We start from the raw sequence: 24774 nt of genomic DNA on the forward strand, positions 1-24774 counted from the left end.
TTTTATTACAGAACTGTTTTCATAGCACATTTGTTCAATTTTCTTTCTAATTTCTAAATCATTCTGCTCTTGTCAATTTTAATGTCAGCCTCTTCATGCAAAATTTCTTCTTTCTGATGATAGTGCTTATTTATTCCTTCACACAAAAACTTTAATCAATTTAAACGGTTACTAACGTATCCAAAAATGGCAGTGTCCGGTGCCTGCAGGCATTTTCTACTCATAAATGCATTGTGTACTCTTTTCTCTGAAACTGGAAGCTGCAATATAAACATGCATATAAATTCATAATATAAATTTTGTTTTCAGAATATTAGTGAACATTTGAAGATGATATTTAAGGGTATCATCTTTATTATGTATTTTGTCAGATCTTAAATTGACTTGCTGGTCAAACAGGTTTGGGGGTTTCAGACCACTTCACCGATAGGGATGAGCTGTCTCTTTGAGAGGCAACGCCAGGCCAAGCACCTTCAAGTGGGAAAGTTGCTTGGCCATCGGTCAGAGAGCTTTGCTTGTGCTTCACTGCCCAGGGAGATATGTGATGAAGTCCACTAACCAAACTCCAGCACACAGTGTTAATTTGATTATGTTCTACTTCAGTAGGAAAGGGAAAAAAGAGGGCTTTCCCAGAAGACAAGTCTGAACTGAAGTGTTTGCTGAAGAGAGAAAAAGAGGAAAACAGAGTTACTGAGATGAGAGGAAATGGGAAATTCAAGGATGCAAGTAATAGAAATGAGGAATCAGCATCTGTGAATACTTATTTAATCTCCACCACTCTCAGATAAAGTAATAATTTAAATTTTAAGGGTTAAATACTTTGTTTTCAACTATTTCTCACAATTTACCCGTGCCTCTCACAGACTTGTGCATGAGAAAAACTAGAGTCTAAGGAAAAGAAAGAGGAATTGTGATGAGATTCAACATCCTGAAGGCCTTGTGCAAAAATGAAGGATTGCATTTTATAAATATTTTTAAAGGAAAATTTCACTTGGACCTCACTCCTGTAGTATTTCAAATTCTCTCTGGATACATCATAGTGAACACAAAAAGCCCTGTGACATTTTGATGTTTGCTTATCTACATGCTATCTTGAAGTACACCAGCGCATGATGTAAATGATGAATAACATGTAGGTGCTTGGCTGTGGCACTGCAGGAGTTCAGGTCAGAAAAAGATTTTACAGTTCAGCATTTTGTGTCTGTCTGTAACAGGCAAAGCCAAGGGAAATGGCCTGAATTTATGTTTACAATTTATTTCCACACAAACCATGGCTTGGCATCCTGTGGGGTATTTTCTCTCTATCTTCTTAATTCTGCAAGAGCATAGGTGAGGGAGACAGAGCAGAAGTCCAGCTGCAGTATCTTCATTGTCACAGTAGGTTTTATCCATGTTTCTAGTATACTGAGTACAGTAGTAGCTACAGTATTCTGAGAATCTGCAAGTAGTATTTCTCCCAGTGTGATACTTCAATTAAGCACTCAAAGAATGAGCTGGCATTGAACATGTAAGGAGAATCTAAGCTTTATCCTGTAAATTAAATTAAATTTGCCCAGAAAAACAAGCCAATGTTACTTTTCTTTCTCTTGAATTCCAGAACAGTTTAGTTTAAAATCTAAAATTTTGTTACTTATAATGGATGATTAAAGCATTTCCATTCGTAGGTCACTGATGTAAAGAGTGAGAGGAGAGAGAGATGGGTGTGTAACATTTGCTAAGAGTAAGTCTTCAAATTAATTGGAGAGATTTGAAGTAACAATAATTGACAGCTGTAAAAGGAAGAATTACTGCAACACAGAGAGAAAACGTTAAATTTCAACTATTTAAACAATTACTAAATGATATATATTTTTTTCTTTCATAATATGATATGATTGTTATTCAATTCATACATGCAAGTAAGCATGTTCCTATAGACTGTGGGCTGCATTTTGGATGAGGGGGGATCTCAGCTTCTGAAAAAAAGTAGAAACTGTCAAAATACTTCATGAATCACAGTCCTGATGGGCCACTGTTTCCTCTTCTGTAAAATAAGTAACCTGTTGTGTTTATTTTTTACCCACTGAGTTGCTGCACTAATATGCATTCTTTTCATCAGTCTCATAGGATACAAAATGTTCTAATGTTATGGGACTTTTCACTGTTCTGAGCGTTTTCTATTTTCAGTTCTTGTGAATTTTTACATTGGAGACAGAAGTGGGTATTTCCTTGTGATCTTATTATGGAAGCCTTTCCCTTACGTAGAGACCTTTAATTTTGCTGCCACTCTTGTCCTGTATCAGTGACAGATTTCTTCAAGTACCTCACACAGCAGCTGCTATCCACAGGCTATTACCTTGAACTGCAACATAACTTTCAGCAGTATTTCAGTAAAAAGGAAGGTTCTGTCATCAAAGATGTAGTGGTAGCACAAAACATCAAGAACTCTGACCCAAGAAACCAAATCTAATTAATCAGAACATGAAGCTCAACTGCTTTTGCTGTCCAGCAGCAGTTTTATTAACAGGCAGTGAAGACCTTCTTTGTTTATTAAAAAGAGAAGAAAAAGAACCCACATATGTACATTTGACACAGTCCAGAGCATACATTGCAGATTACTTTTGTTAAAACTGGCTTTCCTTGAACCACAAAACAATGTTAATGATCATTAGCCGCACTCCAAGTGACTAAGTAAATGAACTCAAGAAAATGGACTGTTGGGTGCGCTCCCAAACACTCAGCACAGATTATTGAAACTGATCCATTTAAACAAGCAGTATACTGAAATTCTGTACAACCTCTTACTATTAGTGAAATACAATTACACTTCCATTCTTAAGAGGAGGTGAAGCTGGCTTTCAGCAGTGATGGAAAGAAATAGCCTTGAAAGCCTCAGTGTTGGTAACTTTCATGTGGTGCTAGGAGTATGGATCTAAAAGACAAGAGTGTCACCTCGAGAACCAGAGAGCAGCACAAACATCAGCTGAGTAGTCATTGCTGCTAATGTGCTGCATGAGGAATGCATATTAAAGTCAGTGCCTAATGCAGTGGGAAATAAAAACTGCAGTTGTTAATGCATCTTGAACTGAAATTAAATTTGGGTCTTGATGTAGAGAAATAGGCACATTTAGAAGGTAAGAAACAGACTGAAAAGCTGCCTTACCTCCATCTAGTTCTTCAGCTCCAAAATGATTCCTGTAGAAGAGCATAATCTCTATCTTGTAACACTTGTAGACAGTCACTAAACAAACAAGCAGCAGCAGAATAGCACCAAGCCCACCAGCAAGCTCAACTGTATACATCAGCTCTGCAAAGAATTAAAAAATACAATAGCCACATTCCAAACCAGAAAAGATTAACAACAGACTTCATAGTTATGTTAATTACTAATATAAAATAATGAGGGGTTTTTTTGTTGTTGTTTGTTTTGTTTTTGTTTTTTAATTTGAAGATCCTATAAAAAAAAAAAACAAAAAACCTAGTAGGTAGAAATGTGTTCTTTATTAACATACTTTTTCCTTTGGTGCAGTATCTGAATTGCTCTTTGGTAAAACAACAGATATTGGAATATGTATGTGTGCACGCATACATATAAGAGAGATTTGATAACCCTCGTCCATCTCTCTCCCTGCAGATACACAACAATTCGTTTTATGCACATAAATGTTGACATTCCATTTACAATGAAAGCAGAGGTGAATGGTTTTTTATTTATTTATTTATTTATTTTGGGGGGTGGGGGGGGGGTAGGAGGACAGGTACTATAATGAAAGCATATTCCCTCCCTTACTCTGCACACAAATAAGAAAAAGCTCAGCTTTTGGATGAATTTCAGTCCACTGGCTAAGATTGTACTAGGGATTTTTTTTTTTAAAATTTATTTATTTTTTTTCCCAAAAGCAAGCAAACAAATAAACAAAAAGCAAAGAGAAAAACGGTTTGAGGGATGTGAAGATAAATTTACTCCAAAACCACACATCTCATATATCTGCTAATATCTTTGACACAGTTTCCCAAGATCTGCAACTCATCTTCTCCTCTCTTTCCACAAGCAAGGTTGGCTTATGTTTAGTCATTGCATACCATCCCAATATGTCAGTTCTGACATCAACATTCAGACCATGGGCACCCCCTGGTGCACTCCCAGCTGGAGATTGATATGACTGAGAACATGTCACGTAGCTCCCTTCCTGAGGATGGGGACTCTGATCAAATGTAGCCACATCTAACAGTAACCTTCTCAGTGGAGTCACTTATCAGTGAATAAGTAATGTATCATCATGGACCTTCATTTCTCCGTCTAAACCATGGCATTCTCAAGAAAACTCAATGTTATCCATTTTCTTTTTACTTCAGTTATCAATAGGAAACTGACAACTGGCAACAAACAAAAAGTGTGGTAATGTTAGCAATGTTGTAATTTGAACTAAGTAATAAATGGCATACCTTACAACCCAACCCCCTATATTTTTCCAATACTCCTCAGTGCTAAGGAATGCCAAGAAATCACATCTTGGAAATCCAAGTCATATAGTTTTGCTTCATAAAATCTGTGCTGGAGAAAGCTCAGTTGCACGTTGCTTTCACACCATCCTCTTCTAGTGGGCTGAATGAAGCACTATAGCCCTGATGTAATCAACTAAACCATCTAACAGGTTTTCATTTATTTATTTATTTATTTATTTATTTATTTATTTATTCATTCACTGTGGTTATGCAGACTTGACACAATATGATTCAATTAGAGAAACAAAAGGTTATAGAAGAATATGATAATTCCATTTATTTTGACTACATTTATTGAGAATCACACACTTTTTTTATTATTTTGAAATGACTGTAAGAAGATTTCATTGCTCTCTAGAAGACACTAAAAGCATAATAAAATAAAATAAAGAAGTATTTATGTCCTGTGTCATTCTTACAAAAACTGTGCTGCAAGAACCTTTGTTTTAGATATTTTTTACTCTTCTGGTCCAGAGAGGGGAACGTTATTAAAAACAGCTAACAAAAAATTGTTTGCATAGACAAATAATACAGTATTTTACAATATCAATAGAAATGGAAATTACTCTAGGCATACTATAGACTGTTTATCATTTTGTACTACAGGTGATGCAGCTGTTCAGTAGGGACTAGGAGAAAGGGTTTTAATACATTGGGTTGCTAGGTACCAAATACTCTATTTATGCGCCTGCTGTTATGACTCATTAAAAGTGAGGGGAAACTTTACAGCTGGAAAACAGAAGTTTTTGCTAAATTAATGATTTTGAGATTAGATGAAAAAAATAACTGCAGGTAGTTACTCGTTCTCTAACACTGTGCATGAAATCAAATAAATGGACTGCACCATTGCATTGCAATCACCTTTGCTATTAAAGAGGCCCTCCCAGGTGATTTTTTCCCCATGAAATAATTCAAGACTATTCTGGTACATTTTAATTGATAAAGTCCATCTGAATACATATGAACCTATCCTAAACCTACTAGATCACCAAACAAGAAACAAACTTCTCAATTCACCCCAAAAGTTTCTAGAAATTTCCTTTTTATCTGCTGCGATCACAGTCACTGTTGAGCACGGGAAGGGTAAGATGGGTCTTTCTTAAACAGATTTGTTTGCAAAGTCAGTTTCTTGCTATATGCTTTGAGCACAGCAAGCTGGTATTTTTGTCCATGCTGAGCCATGATTATCAGCACATGCTCGCCCTCTGTCTCAGGTGATGTTTATCAGGCCCTGAGGCAGAGACACACTGATTAGCCCAGCAGACTGCTCTATTCTAACATCCCACTGTGCCAATGCCTAAGCCAGCCCCCAGAGGACCACAGCTGGTACAGTCCCATCTGCATGGTGCTGTGAAGGGCACAGATTAGCCTGGGCACAGTGCAGCACGCAACTGTGAGCTTTCAGGCCTTGAGCTAGTGTTTCCCAGGTTGCTAAACTGTAAAGGGAAGCTAACAGACTTTGTATACCTCAGGATTTTTTTGAAGAGCATCACTGTGTGTTACACGGAACTGAAGGTGTCAGAAGCAGCCGGCTCAGTCCAGTCATTGGTGTTGACCCCTTGGATGGCTGCCATCATTTCATTCCCGTGTCTTGGATTTCCTTGTGTGAAGTGGGAAGGAGTACTCAGACTCCTTCCTGGGAGAAGTTATTCCTGAATGGTGCCTTATGAGAGTGATATGCATGAGAGCAAGGCGTAGTAAACATGTCATAGCAAGGACAGAGTGTGAGGCTGCCTTTGTAATAACATGGTGGTTTTTTGGTTTTTTTTTGGTTTTTTTTTTTGTGCTGCCTTATTCTGTCTTTTGCTTTGCAATTTAAGTATGACTGCTACAGTAGGCACTGCACTGCCTTTGATCTGCTTTTCCTGCTTAAACGCAGGTTTCCTGTAGTGGCTGGCTGCTAAAAAGATTCAGTTTCAGCACAATACCACATCAGAGGGAAGAGACAAAAAGTGCAAACCTTTTAAAACCCATTTAACCTCTGTGTTACGTTGCTCAAATTACAGTCCTTGCCCTCCTTAAGGAGCCAAGGCCGAATGTAGAAAGTAGTAGAGGAAAATTACTCAGCTAACCCTTAGGGGGACAAGCATTCTGTTAAACACAACAAACGAGCAAGCACCAAGGAGCTACTTTCCGAAGCACAGCAATCATTTAGTTACAGGCAATTAACAACAGTCCTCCGGTAGCACAGGAACAGTTCTACTCCAAGGGAAAACACATTGATTACTGCTGCAGTTGTAGATTGGTTTCTGAATAAATAGCTTCAATTTAAAATGAGATTTGTTACAAGCAGTTTGACCAATGACTACTTTTTTTTTTTTTTTTTTTTTTCTTTCTTTTTCCCTTATCAGGAGGCTTTGGTCTGGAAAGTCAAAAAAAAGAAACAACTAATTAAAACAAAGTACATGTCGTCTCTAAGCATCTGCATGATGCGATGGCAATAAATGTACTCCTTTTATACTGATCCTACCCTAATTATTGAGCATATCTTTGATCTTCACCTAGATTTATTTTTTTATAAGCTTCCCTTCTCTCTGACACACACGTAATGCACTTATCTTAGTTTACAAGAAAGTAAATAAAAGGGTGCCTTCAGTATTCATATCTTGTGGCTTATATGATGTGCTTCAGAGACCTTACATTTAATGATCTGTGATAATTTAAAATTAATCTTATTCTATTCATTAGTCTGTATACAGCTGAGCTACTAAGAAAAATAATTATAGTTCAAGCATCCTTTTTGGTGATTTATAACTCTTAGAGGATGTGTGATTTATAGCTATGTATTCAATTTCTGAAGCTTTTTCAAAATCCAATTACAGTCTATCTAAGCTTTCAATTTTGCAACCACGCAGATTGCTTAACTTTACGGACTATAAGTAATCCTTATGAAGTCAATGGGACTTTTTACAGAGTTTCAGGTTATCCCACACTTAAATCTTTGTAACTTTGTGCCTTGACTCATTTTCTTTCTCTGCTTGTCTTGGTCAGTTTCAGTCATAAATCTAAATACCTGCTTAGAATCAATATTCAGTTTATCTAGGTATAGGTTCTTAGACTTCGAATATTAAGTAAACATTGAGATAATGGATATAATTAGGAAGGGGAGCAGTTAAAGATGGTGCTTACTAAAACTCTCAGCTATTGTTTTCTATGAGAGAATGGAAAATAAGCAGATACTGGTTACCGGGAGCGATGAACTGTAAGATGTAGTTTTGACTGCAGAGATGTGTGTTTGCCGTAAAGGAAGGAGGAGGCCAGCTAGGCTAGATTATTCATCTGAATCTCATTTCACACTTCAGCAGTAAATAGTAGACAGATATGACAAAGAAAGAAACCTGTACTCACAGTTTGAGAATGGAGAAGTATGCTGTTTTCTTTTCCTTTCTTTAATGTATGCATGTGCGTGTACATGTATATGTATATTCAATTCCCTGTATTTTGCAAATTGTTTTCATTTGTTTCAAAGTGCCAAATAAATCTGTTTGTATTTAAGGAAACAAGATTGCTTTATGGATAATGTTGTGAGTAACTACTGACAAATGTTGTCAGAGGGTCACACAGGACAGTAGAAGTCTGCAGAATTCACTTAAGATGGGTAATTTAAGTTAAAGGTGCTTTTTTGTCTTGCTCTGGTTTTAGCTTCATTTTATCTGCTAGAAATACTGAGGCTTAGTTATCTCACCCTATTTACTAGATCAAAATATATTTCTTTACAGAAAGGGTGGTTAAGAACTGGAATAGGCTCTTGGGGAGGTGGTTGAGTCACTGTCCTTGGATGTGTTTAAAAACCGTTCGGATTTGGTGCTCAGGGACATGACTTAGCGGAGGGTTGTTAGAGTTAGGGTACTATGGTTAGGCTGTGGTTGGACTTGATGATCTTTAAGGTCTTTTCCAACCTGAGCAATGATATGATACTATCTATTCCCTACTCATATATGTATGTATGTATGAGTACCAATCCAAGACTGGAATCTTGTCAACCCATTCACTGGTACAACAGGCAGCACATCCAATGCTGTTGAGTTTCCCAGTGCTAACAAAATAGAGAAAATCACGTATGATAATGGTTACTATATTCCTAGTTATGACATTTTTTTATTCCTTCTGAGAAGTGTGGGATAACTGTTCTCAACTGAAGAATAATTGCAGTCTTGAATATGTTTGCCAAAGAAAAGACAAGACTGGAAAAAACATAGATGCTGCAATAGTGATGAAGTATACTAGATTTATACACAGAAAACTGCATTTTAAAAATAGTTTATAATTCAAACTGAAGGAAAGAAAAAAAATCATTGTGACGCTGAATTGCAATAATCTCTAGTTGGCTTACCAAATAAGTAAATTTTGTGTGACTTAAAGCATTACTGATTAGTAGTGCTTCTATTTGCTTACTGCATTACAGAAATAAAGCATCCCACACTATTACTTCTTTTAGATCTGCTGAAGGAAATGAATATAAGAAGCAACGGGAGGTGCTAAAATGCGGAGAAAATAGAGTACCAAGTTCTAAGGATATAAAATCATAAACATGCTGTTTACATTTCTTTCTAAGGATAGCATTAATGAATAATTTACATCTGTGTGGCTTATAAAACAATTTGTGACATTTAATTTTCAAATATTTTCTTCCTTGCTAATCAAAATTAGAATTGAAGTTATATATATAGACATTATATAAAAGGAACATATCTCAAAAGTGGAACAAATGCTGTTTTAAAATGGAATATGTTAAACAACCAACTTGCTTGACAGATATTTAGAGGAGAGTTGGATTTAGACACATGCTTAGTAATCTGACTAATCTTTTCAGTGGAGATGTCTTACTCCAGTTTTTAAAGGATGAGAAAAACCTTGCTGATGAAGAAAAGAGTTTTATGAATACTATCTGTCCAATACTATTCAATAGTACTTAGTTAATTTACTGATTTTAGATGAGATATTGAGTGCAAAAAGAGCAGTCATTTTTTGTTAGACTCGGGGAAAGTAGGCAGGATGTATCACATTTTTGGCTCAGTGTCATGAACTTCTTGAGTGACTGAATCTTTGTACTGCTCAGTAGAAGACATCCTGTAGGTTTCTTCAATGGCCATAGGGGAGGAAATCAATTCCCATCAAATCCAATCAAATTTCACTTTCAATACTGAAATGTAGAGAGGAGCTCATAAGAGCTTTTCCTGCTGTGCAGAGTAAAAGCTGAATGCATTATATCCTGGAAGATACATGTGTGAGGTCTTAATAAACCACGTGGATCTGAGTTTCAGAGAGGTTTTGATTCCACTGAGACTTAAGAGTTCTGCTCTTAAAATTTGTGCTTGAAATTTTCAAGTAATTAAAGGCAATTATCAGAAGCTGCATTATGACACACCTTTCTCTTGTATCTCATGTGACATGAACCATTCAGAAATTGCAGAAGCTTCTGTATTGACATTATCATACTCTGCTTCCTCTCCTCCATTTCTATGTTAAGTGCTCCCTATGAACAGCACTTGAGGAAAGTCCAGTGTCTAAAACTGGTTAGCCAACTGTACAAAAACATTGATTGTAGGTTTTACTCTGGGGCAGTCAGAACATAAGAGAAGATCAGGAGAAAACCAAGATTACACTTCCAGGGATGCAGAGTGCCAGTACCTGGGCTCAAGGAGCCCAGATCTCCCCCTAACCTGGGGCAGATTTTCTTGCACCTCTCTGTGAGCTTTCTCTTAGAACATGAGAGGCTCAGGATTTTTATTCCAGGGCTGAATCAGGGAGAAAGCAGAAGCCCCCTCACCTGGCTGCATGCTCTGGGTGCTGGTGTGTGAAGGGAACACCATGAGCTCCTGCTCATGTGTAAGATAAATGGCTGCCTGCTGGACTGACTGGCATGAAGAGGATTCATGCAGGTCTTTCCTGGGGATTCAGACTTTCAACCGCTTGCCCTTTCAGGATGTGTAATTGTAGGCATATCCAAAAGCTCAAGCTGGAATTTCAAGTTTGTGAAGAATCACAGAATTGTTTGACTTGGAAGGGACTCTTAAAAGCCATCTAGTTCAACTTCCCTGCAATGATCAGGGTCATCACAGGTAGATCAGGTTGCTCAAAGCTATCACAACAGTCTCTGCTAAAGAGTCTGTCACCTTCTTTCTTACAGCCTCCCTTTAGATACTGAAAGCAGCTTCAGGTCTCCTCAGAGACTTCTCATTCCCAGGCTGAACAGTCCCAGCTCTCTGAGCCTGTACTCATAGGAGAGGGGTTCCAACCCTTGGATCAGTTTGTGGCCCCTCTCTGAACTAAGTTCATGTCTCTCCTGTACTGAGTACTCCACATCTGGATACTGCAGGTACTCCAGGTGAGGCCTCACCAGCGCAGAGTAGAGGGGCAGGATCACCTCTCTCAGTGTACTGATTGTACTTCTTTTGGTGCAGCCCAGGATAACGTTGGCTTTCTGGGCTGCGAGGGCACCTTGCTGACTCATGTTCAGCTTGCCATCCACCATCACCCCCCAGGTCCTTTTCTGCAGAGCTGTGCTCTATCCTTTCATCCCCCAGCCTGTACTGATAGTACTTGAACAGCCACCATCCAGGTGCAAGACCTTACAGTTGGATCTGTGACAAAATAAAAGGCAGAAAGGCAGTTGAAAGGCTTAAATTTGGAACCTGAATATCCACTGCAACATTTAGCTCTTTTCACAAAAACATTCACTGTTCAGTTACAGTTTCCTGCTTTTTTTTTTTTCCCTCTCAATCTGAGTGATAATGTGCCGTGCCATGTATGATATATGAGTGATTATCAAATTTTCTTCAAGTAGATGGTGAACATTTAAGATTTATAATTTCTGCTTTTTTATGCTAGCTTAAAAAAAAAAAAAAAGAAAAAAAAAAGTGAGATCTATAACTAGAAAGCCATCCAAAATGAATAACGTGGTGTTTGAAAGCCAATTTGCCTCATTTTAGGGCCCCATTGTTCTATGTGAGCAAATAATCAGAAATTAATAAACAGCTAACTCATTCCTAGCAGAGAGTATATGTGGATCTGAACAGGGAAACCTAAAACAAAATGTTGTCATGGTAATATGGTGATATGCAGGAGACTAAGCAAGCAGTACAAAGCTCCTCTTCCTAGGAGACCTGAGAGACAAGCTTGCATTTCTGTCTGTCACAGTTAGTTTATCATTTCACCAAAACGGCTGTCAACATGCAAAGTATGTAGAAGGCTTGTAACAGGTATATTTTGTTTTTTATGGGCAGAACAGATTTTTATTCTAAATCACAATTTCAGATTCAGCCTTACTTAATCCTTTTGAGGAGCTTTTAATATTTTCACTTCTTACTATTTATAAGTGCAGATAAATATTGAGATTACTTCCTCTTTAGTATGTTGTCATGAGGCCACTGTAGTGAGTTTCGCATACCAATTTCTCTGAAAAAGTATGACCATTGCAAAATTTATGCATGCACACTGATAGATTTAAAAGTTGGTGGTCACAGAACAAAAATGGGTTATGTGCCATGTCAGTCTTGGTGTTATTGTTTGTATGGAAGGGAAATTAGGGACTAAATATCAGCAAATGACGTAATAAAAGTCAGTTAGTTAATTATTGGTTTTAAAGTAATTTAAGCTTAAAAATTCTGTCTTCAGCATTTCATGTAATTACTTTGCTATTAAAGGGCAACACATTTGATTTGAGTGGTTTTTGTTTTATTTATTTTTAAATTTTTGCTCTGAAATAGGGGTACGTGGCTACCAATTGGTAAATTTTTAAGTTCCAATTACTTAAGTTAATTTTCCATTTCAGTCCATTCAGGAAAATGTGCCAAATGCCTACCTAAGTGGAACATTGAGTAATTACATCCATATCTCCCGAGAATCATTGGGAAGAGTTCAGAAAAATAGCCATGAATTATTTCTTTTCAGTTCACTGGGGGTACAAGAAAGCCCACATGCTTAAACAGATGAATCACACCATCTTGGTTTATGGCTCCTTGCTAAACTTTGACAGATTTTGCAACTTGCAAGAATAAAAGTAGGGAAGGCATCATTGCTATGATATAAATTGAGATGCCACAATATTTTAGTACCATAGTAAGAACCTAGTTTGCTTGCCTTTACAGTCTAAAAAAAGCACAGTAATGAAAGCAGAGTATGGACACTCTTGATTACTCCTTGCTGTCTTAAACAAGAGGTATGATGCGTGATGTGTCAAGCCTAGGCATGTGAAGCACCATCTGGGAAGTAAAGTGAAGAAAGAGAATGTGGGAACCTTGCTTTGTAAGTGACTCTCCTCTCTCTATAGGAGATCTCCCTCACCATAGGATATCTCTGTGGGCATTAGGCTGACATCACAGAATGTGAGTGGTGAGTAGAAATAGGAAACAGGTGTGCAAAATGTAGAAATAGGGTGCAAAGAGAAACTGAGCCAGACTCTTCTCAGTGGTGTCCAGTGACAGGAAAAGAGGCAATTGGTGCTAAATGGAGCACAGGACACTCTGTCTGAACTTTAGAAAGTTCACTACTGTGCAGGTGACAGAGCACTAGCACAGGCTGCCCAGAGAAGTTGTGCTGTCTCCTTCCTGGAGATCTTCAGAAGTCAGTTGGCTGTGGTTCTGGGCACCCTGCTTGGGTAGGGGTTGGGCTGGGTGACCTGAGGCCTGTTCCAGCCTCAACCGTGCTGGGATTCTATCAGGTGACTAAACTGAATATGAATATAGAATTAATATTCTATAATAATAGAATTATTATTTTTTTAATCTTTGTTTTCATTTCTTACAGAAAATGATTCTGGTTTTATTAACTTCCTACGATTTTTTTTCTTCCTCTACTGTGTCTTCATTAGTTTTAAAGTTCATGAATTATTAAATGCATCTGCGATAAAAATATAATTAAAAGGTGTTACTGTGTTTATCCCAGTGACAGGCAGAATTAACAGCAACCTTTCTGTTTTATTTTGAAAGTTATATGTATGCCTGGGGAAAACAATCATTACCTATTAATATCTCAGGAAAACAAAACTAACATTTTCATCAAAAGGAAGCTTTACAAATGTAGTCAGGTTCCCCTACAATGTATCATTTAATGGGGAAGAGATGTATATTTACCCCTTTTATGTAGGAGAATACTAGCATGCCGGCGTCCATTTCCATTCTCAACATAGCATGAGTAATTGCCAAGGTCTCCTTCTTCCACAGAGTTGAGAATCAATGAGATAGAAACTTCCTGTTCCCCAAGATGCTCCTTGAGAACCCTAATAATAATAAAAAAAAAAATTAAAAAACATCATATCTGCTATTCTGTTTGTGTCACAATATGTGATTAGATAATAATGACATAATAGTGCTACTTACTATTCACAACTCTCAGGCTTCAAATTTACCTACAGTTTTATGAAATCCTAATTAAATTTTATCATGCCCTTTTCTCACTTACTTCTAATGAAGAGGTTTAGTTCTGTAAATGTTAATGAGAGCTTCATTTAATTGTATTTAAGCATGATGATGCACACTCTGATGGAGACCCTTATCAGTAGTATGTAGAGTCTTGAAACGTTAGAACAGAAAAATGTGAATACAGTTATTTTCAGGTTTAGAGTGATACTAGTAGTCTTGACCAACACATAATTTGAATACGGAAAAAAAATAAATAAATTACTTGAATGTATTATAGAATTTAGTATTGTAAGTCAGTAGAATAAGCTAGAATGCCAGATGCCACTCATTCAGACATACGATACAGAAAAGCAAAGACCAGCATAACTTTCTACTTGTCTTTCTGTTGCTTTCCCCCTTATCAAGCCCAACAGTGGTTTAAGAAACCTGGAAAAGCAAATGGGAAACTTCTACATGCTGCTCCCTTACTTCATACCTGACAAAATACGTGGAAGCCACTCTTCTGGGTCCTCAGTCCACCAAAGAAAAAAGTGGTAATGAGGTTTTTGTTATCTTTTTGTTAGCTTTCCTAAATGCCAAGTCTGCTTGAAAGGCTTATGAATATTTTTTACATAAGAAACGTAGCTGATCTAGTTGTCTTGTGCTATTTAGTGTGTTGATCTTGAAATTTATAAAATGAACTTGACGTACACTGATGAAATGTATCTCAATTTTGCCTACATCTGGAGACACAGAGACCCTGAACATTTTATGCGACCTTCTTGAATTCGGTAAAGGAAGTTTTTCCCTCAGTACAGAAGTAGTCCGGGCCAAAGCTGAAAATGCATGTGACTTTTGTCTTTTGATGAAGTAATAAACTCTTATGTAGGAGTTTAGGTGAAAATAAACTTACAGTTCTATTGTAGACAATCATTGTGGATACAATATACCTCTGATTATTTAACTTCCTTGATAGTACACAATTAGATTTCCAAAATCTCTGTGTTTTTTGTATATCTCCAGGATATACAAAGAGAGACATATACACACACAGAATTATAAATGAAAAAAATAATCTCTTTAGATCCAAGTAATTACATTATATTGGAGTTGGAAAGCTATGTGAAGTATGTTATTCAAAATACAAACTCTTTTTTTTTTTTCTTTTTCTTTTTTTTTTTTTTTTTTCCCTCAGTATCCAAATGAGATAACACTTTTAGAAACAGGAAAAGTACATGTGAATCACCAGATCCTTTCTATAACAAATATTTCAGCAGCTATAACCAGCCCACATAACAGGAGGCTTGGATCTCACAGGCCAAATAACATCCCAGGAAACTCAGTTCATTCTTTGAAGAAGAAAAGTCAAAACATTCAGAAAGAGAAGTCAGACTTCAGCATTTATTTAAGAGCCTGCGTTTTAAAATACTTATTTTGACCTACTTTTCTTGCTATATTTACTTTTCTTTATTTTTTCTCGGTTACTAATGGTAATGTTTAGTAACTTAGTGCTACTGGCTTCGGTAGTTTTCCACAGTTTGGAAAAGTCATTATGATACTAGTTGGGCAGCCATTCTGCTTTTGCAGCTCTCTTTGCATTAGGTCTTGCTATATTTTTCTGTTCTTTATGAATGAAACTGAACTTGAATGAAAATTGCAAAAAAAGGGGCCAAACCCCAAATGTTCCTGAATTAATCTATAGTAACTACTACACTAACAGTCAAAAAAGATATTGTGTAAGGGACTATGTATATATATTTTTTAACCTGATATCACTTTCCCAGACTCGACTATCATCCAAATCTTCAATAAACTTCTCCCCTTTCATCCAGTAGATTAGAGGACTGACATCTCCACTATATCCAAAGAAAGCTCGGCACGTTAGATTAGCAGAACCCCCTGTTACAAAGAAAGAAAGAAAATATGTTATTTCAAAATTTATAAAAAAGATTCGTATTTGAATCAGTAGCTGTTTTAAACCATGTACATCTCTAAAGACCCTCAGCTTCCAATCACTGTTGGAAATGTTCAAACATACCTATTTTTCTTGCAGATGGTTTTCATTGTTATTTCCCGAAAATAAAGATAATAAAATTGAGTTAAAATGTTGCATAAAAACAGAATTCAATTTTGTATGCTTTCTCAAATCTCTGAAAATATTTGAACTTTTTGTTTTTTGTTTTGTTTTTAATATGGAAACAAATGCCAGATGCTGTATTACAGGAAGATGAGTAATTATGAAACATGTCTTATCTGAAATGATTCATGATTTTCTATGAAAGAATCTGACTCCTCTGACTGGCTTGAATTCTCATGTCCACACCAGAAAAGGTGCAGAATCACATTAGAAACTGAGCTGCTTTTAATAATTTTAATAAAGCTTACCTACAGTTGGTGCAACAATATAATTTGTCAGCAATGTCTACTAAGGAGACAGGAGTATACCAGAATTTGAAAATAGGAAAGGAAGGTCTCATTCATAATCAAAAGGTATGAACCTGCATCTCTGGTTAATGAGACAATTTCATCTCATTCAGAGAAAAGTTGTCGAATATAAGCTGGAGATCTTCAAAAGTGGGCAAAAACTCTTTTAAAGATATTTTCCATGCTCCTGGGAGCAGTGGACAGGACTGCTCTTTACAAAACCATCTTCTTACAGCATTGCTTCCTGAATGGTCAGCACACCTCTCTAGAAACACAGTTCCTTGGTCACTATACAGGGACCATTGGAAAGCACTGGAGAGTTTTTGGTGGTTCTGAAGCCATTTGCAGGGAATGAGTTGATCATTATAATGAGTCAAGGGCATGAAAAATGGGATGTGATAAACTTCCCAATGGTTCTCAGGACATTTAAGTAGATGCAAACTTGCTTTCTCAGAGCAAATGCACAGCATATATAAACTATTATATACAAACATGTTGAAATGAAAAAAAAACAAAACAAAACATGAAGGATTATGAATATACTAGCTACAGTCATCCAGTCTAACGTATGTTTAAGGCTGTGAAATGCCTAGTAATTACAGCTCCAATCACTTTCAAAATGGGGGAAAGCCCCTGCATAATTAAAGCCAAAGTAGGGTTCTATGGTGTATGGATAACCCCTTGCTGACACCAGTGTCAGAAGGAAGAGTTCTATTTAATTCATCACTGCCACTTCTTGGGCTTTTCCTGAAGCTTTCCTACCAAATCAGAGTACAGCTGTAACTCTTAGAAGCTATAGGAACTGTGGCTTCTGGTCAATTTATCCAGGATTCACAGAGATTAGGCAACATGGGTCCTGAACAATCAAAGCTCTCCAGGCTATTGCAGCTAACAGGCACCCACTAAGCGCTGATTTTTATACTGTGCAGGCCTCTAAGACTAACAGGCAAATACTAACATAAGTTGATTTTTTTTTTTTCCTTCTTTTTCTTAAAAAGAAAAAATATACTGAGGGCAGAATGTGAAAAAAAAAATAATAACAACACACAAAAAGAACAACAAAACAATCTTTGTAAGATAATAGACTTTCTTAAATTCTTAAATAACTTTTCCCCCAAAATAAAATATTTGAATACCTTTTTAAACAGAATATCCAAAGTTTCCTTTCAATATGAAATATTTCACTTGAGAAATAGATTGGGAAGGATGTACTGCCCCTTAATAGTGCTGTTATCAATTAGAATCGCTGAGCAAATGCCCATTAATATGCCAGGTGTTCAGCTATAAATTACCTATACAGTCTACCTTGACCAATCTTCACAAAATGCCAGTGGGAAGTTCATTAGTAGGTCATCAAGAAAGATCCAGTGATCATTTAATGACCAGCTGTGGCCATTAATGAGGAGGTCTGTACTCTTGAGCTCACAGCTCTTAGCAGAGGGCAGTGGAGCTTACTTGCTGGAGCAGAGATGCTCACAGCTGTAGGTGCATGTAAGTAATGGGTAAAGATTTCCTGAAGAGCAATGTTATATGCCAATAGAGTGTTCTGGGAGCAGATCTTGATCTCTGTTCCAGGGCTACCCTCATATGAGTGTCACTACGCTAAAGTTTCATTTCTCACTAGAAGCACACCTTTGAAGTGAGTAGTTAGAAAAAAACTAACGGTTTAGAATGCAGTTCAGTTGTTCTATATGGGTAGTCTATTTATGAGAAGCCTGCAGATTTTTGAAAAGTGTTTAAAAATTAAGTAAATCAATACAATTGCTGCTTTGTTTTGTGTTTAAACTAATGTACTAAACAACCTGTCAGCCATTTTGTAGGTATCATTCATAGTTTACTCCAAGCAACTATTTTCCTGTGTATTTTTCATGCTGAAAAAAATCATATTTTCTAAGAACTGTAAATATTTTTTGAGTGGGTATACATAGTGCTTTTTATGCCATTAATTTAAATTTTACTGTAAATGCTGGATTACTGCAGTTTTAAAGTTCACCTTTGAAGGGATTTAAATACAAGTTTTAAATTAACTACTAGGAAAATCCATCTCTATCACCTTTGTGGTGAGATGCTGTAAAATTTTGAGAATATTCTGTCTCAATCTGGAACCTTGTTAAGTATGTTATTATCAATATTTATTTAATTTTAACAGACTGAAGTCAAGAGTCATGAGATTGGAGTCCTTAAATGAAACTTAAATTCATTCATTTATTTAAAAAGTCAAAAAAGGATAAATAGTAAAATGACACTTTGGAGCTTCTCAGTATAACTCCATTGTTTTGACCTTGAAAGAAAACCATAAAGACATGTAAAATGACACCTAAAATGCAAGCTTCAATTAAGTATTTCTCCATCATCCTTATTTCTGAAAATTTGAGTTGATTTTTGTAAAAACGGGAATAAATATTGCTAGTTCTGTTTCCTGTGATAAATTCTCACTGTCAACTCTAGCTTGATGAGTTCAAACTAAATTAACCCAAAGGTCTTCACTTTTTTAACTGGAAATAGTTTTTGTTGCACAGTCTCCTTTTGAGTAGACTGGAGTGTAAAAAAGTACTGCAACAAAATGTACTTCCTTGCAGCAAAGAAATGCCTACAGCAGGTTAACGTGCTGGTTTATGCCCATTTTTTGCTAATAGGCAGAATCTGGGGCACTTTGTAAACTACTGCTTTGGGAACCTCTGTCCAGGAGATGGCACTGCCTAGCATCTTTATTTTTTATTTTTTTTAATCAAATATTGTATAAGCTCTAATTAAAAACATTAGCTTGCTATGAACATGCTAGTTGTAATTAGCAAGAAGTGAATATTTTGTGGTTAGTGAAATGTCATCCTGTATGCATAGTTTGAATTGCACTCTTAATCATATAAGTTATCATACACTGTGATGACACCAGTTTCAACTTCTGATTCAACAGATCCTGCAAGGGAAAGGCAGTGATTTTGTGAGAAGCAGTGATACTTATCAGAAACTTTCTTCAACCTCTTTCTAAAAGAATTCTTAAAGATGTGTTAAAGAAGTGAATTCAGAGCCATGAACAACATCTAGAAATGCTGAGAGCCGAGAGAGTAGAAATGTTAAGTGTGCTTAAATATGGGACTTCCTTTTACTGCACAATGTAAAGCAATTATATCACTTATGCATAGACAATGCCTACACACTTACAAGCATTCAATGTATTTGTAATATTGACACTTCAAAATGAAATTGTGAAAGGCCAAGGCAGACAGAATCAAAATCTTTCACAACAAATACAATTATTTTTGTTCATTTCAGAGGAAAAAGTACTGATGAAATATCTTCAGCCTTCCAGGTGGTGGGATGGCAAAAATTACTAAATTCCTACGTCTGATGGAGAAGTGGATATTCCTAACAAAGTCAATGATCCACTTTGATTGCCAGTGTTATCTGCCAAGCCCAGCAGGCAGGTAGGTAGGTAGAACATATTCATGTTTTCAAAGTTTCACATCCTAAGGCAGTTTCTGAAAGCCTTGTTGTAAACATGACTAAAAAGGAAATTGAAGAAAAATAAGTGTGTACACAGCTTTCAACCATGATACTTGATCATATGGGACATGTAAATCTTCCCTTGGAGCAGAGTGTACTGCAGGGATTCCTCTAGACTGCTTCCTTGCCTACGCAAATCATCACTTGCTTCTGTGCTGCCCAGTGGTTCACATGACTATTTTCATGTCTTGATAACTTGTACTCTTTTCCAGATTGTAGCTGTCTATTCATATCTTTCATATAGTGGGTTAGACCAAACTATAAAATAAAGTACTGTTTTCTGAAATATAACTGCAAGCTGGGAACTGATAAATTCCAATCTTGTCACTTAGTGGTATGTTGTGATGTCTTTGGCAAATCATTGTGTCTTACAGAATCACAGAATTATCAAGGTTGGAAAAGACCTAGAAGATCATCTAGTCCAACCATTACCAATACTTCCAGGCTAAATCATATTCTCCCTTGCCACAGCTTGGAACCATTCCCTCTAGTTCTATCACTGATTACACGAGAGAAGAGGCCAACCCCCAGCTCACTACAACCTCCCTTCAGGAAGTTATAGAGAGCAATGAGGTCTCCTCTGAGCCTCCTCTTCTCTGGGCTGAACAATCCCAGCTCCCTCAGCCTCTCCTCATAAGGCCTGTGCTCCAGACCCCTCACCAGCTTTGTAGCCCTCCTCTGAACATGTTCCAGGGCCTCAATGTCTTTCTTGCAGTGAGGATACAATTGCAAAGGCACAATGTGCAATATTCCTCTACTTACAATTCAGTGGATGTAGATCTGGAAAAGGCTGGGTATTATCACTGCACTAAATACAAGTGTGATACAAACTGGCTGAATGTGATTACACAGCTATACCTCTTCATTAATAGGCTTGTCCCTATTCTACTATGCCGCTAAGCAGAAAGTTGATTGCTTGGGGCTTACATGTTGAATGTGTTCCTCAGGCCATGAATGTGTAAACTTAGAGTACACACAACCAGGCCTCCAAAATAAAATAAAAAATAAAAAATCTGAAGGTTTGCAAGAAGATCAGAGAAAGTCTGATAGCTTTTGAACCTGTTCTGAACGTGTAGATATTGCTACTTATCAAAAAGGTTAAAAATTACTTATTGAATTTTTTGACTCTTAGTGTTTATTTTGTTTTGGTTTTGTTTTCTAGAATAAAGCTTATGTCTTGCTCATTAGTGGTTTTCTTGTGTTTTTTTGTTGTTTTTCTTTTTTGTTTTACAGAGAAAGTAGCCCAGATTTAGCAATAGGGCTGGACTAATTTGCCCATGTGTAGTCATTCACTGTCACATGAAAAGCCTTGTACTGCACAGGGCTTCCAACTGCTGAATTACAGTTCAACAGTACAAAAATCAGTGTAGGTGTCTGTATGCCACTCCTTACATGTTGCCTGCCAGCCCTGAGCTCTTAGAGTCTGTCGTACTTAATAAGGTGCTATACTGAAATATACATGGTAAGATCTAAGATTAACCTTAAAGTATTAAATTTTTCGGACAGACTGCATCATAGCTTGTGAAGGAAAAGAAACTCAAATCCCTTTTGCTTGGAATGGAATCTTTAGCAGCAGGACTGCTATGGACAGTTAATGAGAACAGCGACTGCTACAGCAGACTGCAGAAAAAGAAGCGATCTATAGGACTCAGGGCTTAAAATACCCAGGACATCTCTCAGCTATGTACATTGTCTCACTAACCTTCATTTCACATGAGGAAACAAAACCCCTGAACCAGTAATCTTGATTTTCCGAACAGCAGGACTCTCCTAGTGATAGATGATAATGTCAGACTGATAAATTAGCTGTTCAGTAAGAATTTTTCATTCTTTTCTCTTCATAAGTAGTGTGTAGAGTGGGAGACAACTATCACAACCATAATGCAAGAATCACTAAAGAAAAGCAGATTCACCAGAACTGCTTTACAAGCTTAACTTTTTCTCCAGAAGTACTCTCTCTCTTGTTTTGTTTTTGTTTTAGACAAATGCATTTCTCTCTTTATTTTTGTGCTCTCTGCCAGATCAAATGACAATTTCAGTTTTAAAAGCTTAGCTGTTTTTAGATATGTCACAAGAAAACATCCTTTATAACAAAATATCTCCAATAAAAATATCAAAGAGGTGGCTTTAAATGTCAAACACTACTTGTTTTTCAGCTCTTGCATTCTTACAACTATTTATGCTTAAATCTTACTGTACTGTGCATAGCTTAGCATTCTTTAGTCTTTTGTTTCTTTATTCTTCATTGACCATACAGCTTTTGACTATGGTGCTACAGCTTTTGCATTTTAATAGTGCTACATGGCAAGAACAAGCTTAGATGAAGATCCCTTTGCACAGAGGAGTCCTATATGGGAAACAATACTCTGGTCTATACACTTTGTAAGTCAGGCATATAGTTCACAGATCTATGAATAACATTGTCCTGCAATGACTGTCAGTGATGCCTCTCGTGACCTTAGCTGCGTGAAGTTCCATGTAACAGCGAGGTGGTGTTTTGGGAGACTTCTAGGAGAGCAAAAAGGGTTTCCTGTTTACCTTACATTTCAGAGAGATTACATGAGGCAAATTTAAAAATAATTTGATGTGCCTCCAGTTAAAAATACTTACTGATGTTCTCATACATGAAGAGCTAGAAATTCAGATTTCATTATATGGTTTGGAGCCCCCAGGAAACTGTCAGGCACAACTCAAAGAAGATAGTTTCAACCCATTACAGCTCTCACATTTTCTTCATTACCATTGAAAATCCGAAGTCCAAACAAGAGAATGAAAGTGGAAATTAGACAGCTTCTCTGAGGCAGAACATCAGTATCGCTAAACATGTTCTGTTAAAGAGCTACTGGTACATAATGGGTAAACCTCAGTCCACCCCGTGAGTCCTGAAATCACAATAATTTTGTAATATGCTTGCAATTCTATAGCATCCTTTCCATTTTGCCTTTTTTAACCTATGCAAACATTAAAAAACAAAACAAAACATTTTTAATCTGTTTTTTTTTGTTTTGTTTTTTTTTTTTTTTTTTTACCTGAAGATTATTGACAAAACAGATGACACCATTTAAATCTCTTACCATGGAGGTTTTGTTATAAATGGTGCTCTTTCTGAACAGAATGCACTGGTTTTGCTTTGGTCTCTTGTGGGTGTTAGTCCGTATCAAAAAGCACTGAACATCAATCATGGCAGCCAGCTGCAGCACCAACACCTTCCCTCAGCCTCCTGCTCAGGTGCACCATACAGTGCTTTCCATGTGAGGGAAAGGCAAACTCTGTCCTGGATTCTAGATAATGATAAATTACACACTTTTTTTTTTTTTTTTTCCCCAAAAGAGTTTAGCTCTGGGGAACTGTAGCAAACAGCTTACTGTGTCAGAACACACTTAAACGATATCAATAGTCTTAAGGAACAGATCTGGCAATTCATTTTGCATAAAAATTATCACCTATTCAATGTCTTGTGGCAATTATAGCCCTGGACTATACAGCACTTAGCAAGCAATGACAGAAACGGAGCTTTACTCTGTGGTTTTGTAATACCTGTCCCTTCTCTGCTTTGGAAAGAGAGACTGTAGTGTTTGTGTAATCATTAGACACATTAGTGTTAATATAGCAAATGCTCAGCTTTTGAGTCACAAATATATACGTTGCTCTGAAAGTAATGGTTCTTATTTATTCCCACTGAAACTACAATCAGTACAAAGAACACAATAACCTTGTTTGAGGAGCAAATTCTTCCTGTGCATTCCTGCTTCATACAACAATTTTTTCCCTCTGGTTCCTTTTCACAGGAGCTTCTGCTCCACACAGAAGCCTGCCTAATGCTCTCATCCCCAGAAACATGCTTTTTCTTACTCTTGCTTTCTGGATTGATGAAGGCCTGTGATCCCCAGCCCAGTGGTGCTATTCTTGCACCACATGTGCCAGAGAGGGGCAGTTAATCTTGTTCCCCTGAATAAAACCTACTCAAGGTCTGTCTTTAGGTTGAATACCTTTCCTAGACAGAAAAATGACCTCACTGGATAATGGATGCAAAAGGAAGAAGCAGAATCAGATATGCCCATCAATGTTTGAAGCAGGTGCAATGCTGAGCATCTTTTATTATTATTATTTTATTATTTATTATTTATCACTTTATTATTATTAAAAAAAATAATTTCCTCATCAAGAGCAATTAATCATCTGATTATGTTTGTTTCCTGTATGTTTCTCTCGGGAGAGACATGAATGCTGGGAAACTGCAAGACTTATATAATTTATCCTTTCATAGCAGCTATGTGGGCCTATAGGCCTCCTGCATCCTCCTTTACTCACAGTTTCTACAGTTACACTGAGTAGGGTCCTACCAACAAAGATCCTGAGAGGTTTAGGGCTCCTGCGTACAAAGCCAAATATCTGAAGTTAGTAAGCAGGACAATAATCCTCATAATTTACACAGTTGTGAGTTTCCTTATTGGTTTGTATGATGTAGACTTGTCTTGCTGCACACCCACCAACACCATAATTTTTGTTTCACTTTGTTCAGTTTTGTTTGCTCTGAGGAGTATGGGGAAGAAAGTGAAGCAAAAATTTACCTTGCTCCATCAAAGCCCTAGGAATGCAGAACATTGTTACACTGACTTTTAACTATTATTGCAGGCCTCAAAGTAAGGAATGAAACCAACTATGGGTGACAGTAGAAATGTAAAGTACAACAGCTACTGGTTACAGGAACAGAGACAAATGTGCATTATGTGGTATTGCACAAATTGGAGGCCAGCATGTCTAACAGTGCAGCTTTCTGCAGAAATGGAGGGTACCTACAAACATCAGCCCCGCTACTCATCCCATCCATGCCTCCCCCATGGCTTCTAGCATGGGCAGCTCTTCATGATGGAGCTGTCAAATCGACCGTCACTTGTGACATGAAGCTGAAGTTTTAATTCAGAAGAAGAGGCTTTTTTAACTCTTGCACTAGCATAATTCACATCTATAGTATACTTTTGCAATTAAAGGGTTTGCATTTTAGTGCTGCGAAAATTTG

The 24774-nt window shown here is 36.9% G+C and overlaps 1 protein-coding gene across 2 annotated transcripts in view; it reads right to left on the minus strand.

Moving 5' to 3' along the window:
* Window positions 1-24774, minus strand: part of IL1RAPL1 (interleukin 1 receptor accessory protein like 1) — a 652915-nt gene that overhangs the window by 11338 nt on the left and 616803 nt on the right. For both annotated transcript variants that reach the window (XM_015885202.3, XM_085549854.1), the window contains 3 exons: window positions 15593-15725; window positions 13560-13705; window positions 3143-3286 (listed from right to left, as the gene is read on the minus strand). In XM_015885202.3, the coding sequence (XP_015740688.2) occupies window positions 3143-3286; window positions 13560-13705; window positions 15593-15725 (423 nt within the window). The remainder of the gene's footprint in view (window positions 1-3142; window positions 3287-13559; window positions 13706-15592; window positions 15726-24774) is intronic.

The sequence above is a fragment of the Coturnix japonica genome, chromosome 1, assembly GCF_054131305.1.
Source record: "Coturnix japonica strain WE chromosome 1, WE-NBRP24, whole genome shotgun sequence".
NCBI lineage: Eukaryota > Metazoa > Chordata > Aves > Galliformes > Phasianidae > Coturnix > Coturnix japonica.